Source organism: Oncorhynchus kisutch, linkage group LG8 (genome assembly GCF_002021735.2).
Source record: "Oncorhynchus kisutch isolate 150728-3 linkage group LG8, Okis_V2, whole genome shotgun sequence".
Taxonomy (NCBI): Eukaryota; Metazoa; Chordata; class Actinopteri; order Salmoniformes; family Salmonidae; genus Oncorhynchus; species Oncorhynchus kisutch.
Window position 1 is genome coordinate 36,875,066 of NC_034181.2, and position 7,804 is coordinate 36,882,869.

General features: G+C 39.4%; 1 protein-coding gene across 2 annotated transcripts; it reads right to left on the reverse strand.

The window, feature by feature from the left end:
- Positions 1-985: 985 nt before the first annotated feature.
- Positions 986-4,474, reverse strand: LOC109895750 (fibroblast growth factor 17). Of its 2 annotated transcripts, none has more exons than XM_031830247.1 (5): positions 3,876-4,474; positions 3,753-3,789; positions 3,238-3,415; positions 2,467-2,573; positions 986-1,435 (listed from the first exon to the last, which is right to left on the reverse strand). In XM_031830247.1, the coding sequence occupies exons 1-5, from the start codon at positions 3,905-3,907 to the stop codon at positions 1,145-1,147; spliced, it is 645 nt and encodes a 214-aa protein (XP_031686107.1). In that variant the 5' UTR covers positions 3,908-4,474; the 3' UTR covers positions 986-1,144. The 2 variants fall into 2 exon arrangements, with proteins under 2 accessions (XP_031686107.1, XP_031686108.1); XM_031830248.1 differs by having other exon boundaries at positions 3,238-3,382; positions 3,876-4,473.
- Between the last annotated feature and the right edge of the window lie 3,330 nt (positions 4,475-7,804).

Here is a 7,804-nt window from a genome sequence, read left to right on the forward strand (position 1 = left end):
TTAATCATGTGCTCTTATCTGACTTTTGGCGGTGATTGAAATAAAAGACAGATGTGGGGGGTGGATGGATCAGCAACTCTCCAGTGGGGCCATTCAGATAGTGGCTTTCATTAGGCCTACATTGACAAATGGTTTTCCTAAAAAATGATCTGTCATCAGGTTGAAAATAGATCTCATTTATATTACATAAACATGACCACATGTCTTGCTATTAAGGAAAATTAATGTTAATACCCATGTCGTACTTCCTTGCCAACTTTATTACAAGCGATAATCTCAATATTACTGGCCTATTCCTTGGTAAAGGGGTTAGTGCAATATCATTTTTGATCTGTCATAACAGTACCGTAAATCCATGTGATTAATAATTTGGAATAATTTGATGCTTTGTTATTTGTTTTTGCATAACAAATTCATCCTACACAGAACATGAATGGTGTTATGGGTTTGATTGGTGTTGTTGCTCTTTTGAAATATAGGGTTAAGGCAACATAATTAATATCATGGAATTGAGTAAGTATAAGTGCATGTCTCACTTTGATAGTAAGCAATGAATTCATATTCATGACCAAAAGTAAAGTAGCTAGGCTACATATCAGTAAATAAATTGAAGATTTGAGCCTGAGAAATTAATATTGTCTTTGCATAGCCGTTTGTTAGAATGGTATGCCACTTGACTATTGATTTTTATACTGGATAAAAATGGATGCACCTGTTGTGCACATTGATCTGCAAAATAAGAACATTACTAGTTCCTGTACATTTCTGAAGAGTTTTTGTGAACTCAGAAATCTATTTCAGCACACGTACCAAGAAAGTAGTCATTTGAGAGACATGATCTAAAGATCATTAAGATGTTGCATTTGTCACGCTTAAGTTGTGCTAACCAAGTTGAACATGTTTATTAATGTACCTATTTCCTCTCTGTCGCATCACCACTCCAAAAGATAAAAAAAAAAAAAAAAACACAAACACAGTCATATTAAATATATACATCAATCTCATTTACTCTCTTACATTATTTACATGGGATCATTTTACAACAATAATCCTTTAGACTTTTGAGCATTTTAAGTATCTTCGCGTATTAAAAATATAAAGTTCCATATTTTTACTCAATAATATGAGTCCAATTTGTTCTGTACTAGGCAGCAGCCTGTGATTTCCTGTTCCGTTTTGCGCGACGGGTGGGGGGAAAACTGATGAACTCAAAGTGTTTGATTCTATCCATGTTGGGGAAAGGTAGTGGGCCCTTGTGTAGCCTCTTGATGAAATGGACCTCTCTCTGGTTCTCCCTCGTCTTTGAGGCTTTGATGGGTCTACCTTTCCTAGTGAAAGCCACATACCAGCCCTCATACTTGGCATTCTGGAAGGCAGTGTAATTGTTCTCCAGAACAATCTCTGTGAAGATACAATCCCTGCTTCTTCCATTAAGCTGTTGAGAGGATGAGAGAGATGAAAGACATCAAGTCAGAGTGCCACTACTAGAAGGCATATAGATCAAAACAACATCTGGATAGGCCAATTAAAGTATGTCCCTCTGAACTACATTACTATCTATTGATTCTCAAGCTCCAATCCAAATGGAATACTTCAATGTTCTCCTGAAACACCGGAACCGACTAGTTTACAGTTATGTTTACATGAGTTTTATCACCATCAGACGAATGCAAACAATGTGTACAAGACAAGCGCACATCCATTGTATCCACATTTTCAGACTGTTTCATAACAACTACAATGACGATACCATATCAGTACAGCCGCCTCCATTTCAAAACAATAAACTATGAACAGTGAATGTTAAATACACATCTAAACCACAATAACTATATTGTTGGATTTGTCCAAAGGACCGTTACCACCAGAAAAATACAGCCTTCATCTGTACTTATTTATTCACTAGATGAAACCAGAAGCTAATCTTTCAACACCCCAAAAAGATGGAGCGATGAAACCCTTTACTTCTCATGGCAAGCAGACAACACTGAATACATATTTCCATTCCCATGCAGGAAGTGGAGGGTTGACTTCCGACCAACCACCAAAGGGAATGAGGAGAGTTTATCCCATGCCTTGCAACTGTAGATCTGCTACAGTTGGAAATACATGTTGGTTGTCTCCCCATCACCGACCCTATGCAGGCTAATGAATAGCATTACAAACAAGTGTCATTATAACACACTATAATGACACTTGTTTGTAATGCTATTCATTAGCCTGCATAGGGTCGGTGATCGGTGGGGTCGGCCAAATATGTCTGCCATATGACAGGGAGAAACACTGGTTAGTAAATACATCCCTTTTATTGCAGTTTCACTATTTCAAACTATGTTTCTATTTGTTGAAAGAAAATTTGACTTAAAGAATTTACAATCACAGTTACATAACAATGACCATATAACTTTGAAACAAGCAAGCTAGAATTTGTTCAACTTTGAAAGTGATGTGGATTTGACATGATACCTTTCCAACTAGTTTCCCCTTCCCGTTCATACAGAGGTAACGTCCACTCTCTGCACCTTTGATCCGAACCCGACTGCCAAAGGTGTCAGTTTCTACAAAGAGACGTGCTACCACACACATATCCATATGAAAATACAACAATGGTGTGATAAATCCAGTATGTCAATTAACTATATTTTGTACACTCCTTATATCATATTACAATTCTTATATGGAAGTGGAAAGAAAATACAAAACCGTAGGAAGCTTGCAATAAGCTAACCTAATTGGCCTAAAAACAACTGGCATATACTGAAGAGAGGTGATCTTAACAGCCTATGATGTGAGATATTATGGGTTTCGGGTTGAGACATTAACAAGCCATTGCTATGATTAATTAAGTGTTGTTATGCATGTTTGAAGACAAAAGTAATCAGGGTGGAATACACAAATACCAATTTAATTTGTCCTATTGGTCCATTGATTTACTCCCTCTGGTTAATTAGGGCTAACAACAGGAATGTGTATTGGACATGGACAAAAGACTTGGCCCGATTCGCCAGACGAGATTTAGATATACTGTAGGTAGGCTAAATTACCATACAGACCTATTCAGAGGGTGGAGGCAGAATTAGGTGGGAAAGTAGGCTTAGCCTAGGCTACAGAGCTCTTCATAGACAGACAGAACATTGCAAATGCAGTCCTCATCAAAAACGATTAATAAGCCTTGCATGCATGCGTCCGACTGGTTGAAAACAGTGTCATGGCCCTCATGAGAAGAGAACAATTTACCGTAATTGTTGCCGTCCTCAGCAGTGGCAGTGACCCTCTTGCCCTGTATCTGGACGTGCTTCCCGCTGGTCCGGCTGTATAGTTGGTAAACCCTGACCTGTCGCCGGCTAAACTGGTCCGTCACTGCGCCCTGCTCCCTCACATACTGGTTAAAATTAGGAGACGGGTGATTCTCCCCCTTTTTATGCAAAGGGAAAAAATAATCACTTGTAGGATTTTCTTCTAACCTCTAATTGAAATGTTTTCTAAAACAAGAGACCACTGCTTGACTGAATAACATAATACAAAAAATACAAAATCTGGGTTTGTAAATTATTTGGTAAAAAAACAATCATGATATCAACTCTTGTAGGACAACATATTGTGTTGCATTAGGCCTATAATTAATGTATTCAGAGGCAAGCGGCCCACTTAAAAATAACAAGCAAATCAAGACATTTTTATATTTATCATCAAATGCTTATTAATAATAATTTGTCTAAACTATCTGCACGGGACTTTGAAAGAGGGTTTACCTGAGCATGGCACCACAGCACGAAGAAATGAAAAGATCTGCGAAATGAAATCACAATGAATAAAACATCACCAACAATCAAATGATTTTCGATAAGGACGTTTCGAAATGTTAATATTCTTACATGTAAATACAGCGCTGATTTATTCCATACATTCTCTTGTTATGTAATCCAATTCCACATGTATTTCTTCACGGAGAGCAAGAGACCAACGGGTCCAAAGTTATCCAACAGAGTCCCCTGGTTTCGGATATCCGCTTGACCTGTCCACTCTGTGTCCCTTGTTAGTTTATGAGTTTGATTCCATTCACACACCAACTTTCAGATGTGAAACACCTTCTTCAAAGTTTTCAGGAGAAACACAATCATGGTACGCATATGAGGAAAATGGTAGGCCTATCTATACTACAATTACAGCAGGTGTGTTGAAGTGGGAAGGTCTTCCTTAGAGTATCCAAAAGGTATGCAACCAAAAGAGTCGCCGAGATCCATCATACAAGTCCAGTGGGAACACTATTAGGTCCTAACTATTGCCATTTGGATGTTTATTTCAAGAGAAAATATTGTTCCCCATACGTAGCTCAATGTAGCCTCAAGTAATTCCAGGTTTAAAAAGCCCTCTTACTCATAGCGCGTCTTGGCCTCTTGCTGCGCAGTGGTTAAATGTTGAAAGGCTGGTCCCTCCCATAAACTGGTTGTCGGAGGTTTTGGATTGTGGGTGGGCAGGGCACTGTGGCCTGTAAAAAAATAAAATAAAAGGGGCAAAAAGTTTTAATTGCACCCGGGTAGGCCTACAGATGATAATGTAATTCACTTTGGGTATTAAGCACAATATTATTACCCAGCATGCCTTATGCATATCAGCATGTACTTTATCTGTTTAATTGGATTTATTTTATGGAAATACACAACATAAAAAAATACATCCTGGTTTTCATCTCTTGCGCTCGATTGCTCTCTCTCTCTCGCACTCTTTCTCTCTCTCTCACCTCTCTTTCACGACGGATGTAAATGCGAGTTATCTACTACGTTATAATGCACTTAGATTCTAATTAATCGCTGTATTTAAAAGTGAGTAGCTTAATCTCACTAGAAGGGGTGTGGCAATGAGGTTTAAAATCCATTGCTTTCTCCATTGTCGGCTAAAGATAAATCATGTTAGCAATAGTGTTGTAGCCTAATCAACATCATTAACTGATGACTGACTGATGTTACCAGGATGCTTATTTCCCGATTGTTAAACTTACATTCTTTGAATGATGGTCTATTTTTGTCCAGGTTTACACCAGTGTCAAAATCGTTTTGAGATTATGTACATGTCTCTGAGAGATTATGATAGTTGCATAATTATTGTTTCACTGTTTTTCACACTGTGCATTCATATACTGTATTCTTCACATAGCTCATTATAATACTGTACATTGCATTTTTGTTACACTGTTTATACACACCATAACTCTCTATAATATACAGTGCATTCCAAAAGTATTCAGACCCCTTGACTTTTCCCACACTTTTTTTACATTACAGCCTTATTCTAAAATGGATTACATAGTTTTTCCTAAGCAATCTACACACAATATCCCATAATTACAAAGCAAGAACAGATTTTTAGACATTTTTGAAAATGTATTAAAAATAACAATCTGAAATATCACATTTCCATAAGTATTTAGACCCTCTTCTTGGATATGAAGCTACAAGCTTGGCACACCTGAATTTGGGGAGTTTCTCTCATTCTTGTCTGCAGATCTTTTCGAGCTCTGTCAGGTTGGATGGGGAGTGTCGCTGCACAGTTATTTTCAGGTCTCTCCAGAGATGTTGCATCGGGTTCAAGTCCGGGCTCTGGCTGGGCCACTCAAGGATAATCAGAGACTCTTGCATTGTCTTGGCTATGTGCTTAGGGTTGTTGTCCTGTTGGAAGTTGAACCTTCGCCCCAGTCTGAAGTCCTGAGCGCTCTGGAACAGGTGTTCATCAAGGATCTCTCTGTACTTTGCTCCGTTCATCTTTCTCTCTATCCTGACCCTGCCACTGAAAAACATCCCCACAGCATGATGCTGCCACCACCATGCTTCACCGCAGGCATGGTGCCAGGTTTCCTCCAGACGTGACGCTTGGCATTCAGGCCAAAGAGTTCAATCTTGGTTTCATCAGACCAGAGAATCTTGTTCTCTGGAGCTCTGTCCGAGTGACCATTGGGTTCTTAGTCACCAACCTGACCAAGGCCCTTCTCCCCTGTTTGGCTGGGCGGCCAGTTCTAGGGAGAGTCTTGGTGATTTCAAACTTCTTCTATTTAAGAATGATGGAGACCACTGTGTTCTTGGGGACCTTCAATGCTGCAGACATTTTTTGGTACCTTTCCCCAGATCCCCAGACCTTATATAGACACGTGTGTGCCTTTCGAAATCATGTCCAATCAATTGAATTTACCACAGGTGGACTCCAATCAAGTTGTAGAAACATCTCAAGGGTGATCAATGGAAACAGGATGCACCTGAGCTCAATTTCGAGTCAAATATCAATGGGTCTGAATACGTATGTAAATAAGGTATTTCTGTTTCTTATTTATAATGCACTTATTAAAAAATGCATCTCTGACAATTTATTCTGCCCAATGGGTGGCAGACTTTGTAGCAATGTTAATGTCACTTCTTAAAACCTGTCAGTCAGTCCATCCATCAAGTTGTGTTGCCCAAGCTGTAGTCTCTGGCACAACAACCAATGTTTATTTTTTTGTAAAAAACAAAGCAAAAACAAGCAAAAGGCAGGCAAGCAAGGTAACATTCATCATTTGAGATGAAGGAAACATGCTTAAAACACATTTGTATGTATACATATAGATGCACATACAGCAATACAGAAATAAACCACCATTTCTTACGCAGCAGTAATAGACACCACATCACCTGGAAAACCTATTTGCTTCTTCAAAGAATGTTTGCCAGGCATCTGTTGATATTTGATCCTGTCTTCAGCGTAGTCTGCTTGGACAATTAAAATATACTATTTTTAAAGCATATCAAACCAGTAAACACCACTTCAAGCTTACCCACTTAGTCAGATCCCCCCCCCCCACACACACACACACACCTCCACTACCACTCCACCCCACCAATTGACCTTTCACACATAAAATGCGCATTTATGGTTAACATTTCCATAATGTATTATTCATACTTAATTACCTATAGTCTTTCCTATTTCTGTACTCTAGTATAGTGTGTGGAGTGATGTACTCTATAGTTGTTCCAACGGGGCAATAATGTGATGAATATGACCGTAGTTCAAAAGGGATGTCACAAGGGGTGTTACATACTGCTATACGTAGAAACATGGCAACGTGGGATGTTTAGCTCTGTGACTAGACTCCAATTATAGGAGCTAACTAGAAGAAATGTTAGGGGGGGGGGGGGGACAGAGGGGAGAGAGAGCTTTTGCAGTGGCTAGCCTCATCACTGTGGAATTCATCTCCAGCAGGCTGCCTTGCTTGGGTGTCAGATTTTTTTGGGGGGGAGTGGGATGTACATAGAAAAAAATGATGTGGCCTCATGAAATACAAAATGATGGTGAGATCTGAGGCCTTGCAACCTGATCTAATTTATTCGTGTCTCCGCCGGCTTTACTGGCGCTAAGGCTGTGATGGAAATAACCAGACATTCAATGAAAAGCAGGCACCTAGAGCCACCCACAGAAAAGGTATAGAATTTTTCCTGGTACAAATAAACACTAACACTCCTTTGAACCTCATGAGAGAGAGAGAGAGAGAGAGAGAGAGAGAGACAGAGAGAGAGAGAGGGTGAGAGAGAGAGAGAGAGAGAGAGAGAGAGAGAGGGTGAGAGAGAGAGAGAGAGAGAGGGTGAGAGAGGGTGACACTGCAGAAACCCATGACAGGTGGACAGAGAGATCTGACATGCTTCAATGTGAACTGATCATATATGTGATTGTAAATGTATACTACAACCTGTAAAAGTTATTGCTTATGTTATGCAATGGCTATATATTTCTTTACCTACCTCAAATTTGACCTGCCATCAGGCTTCCTGCATAAAGT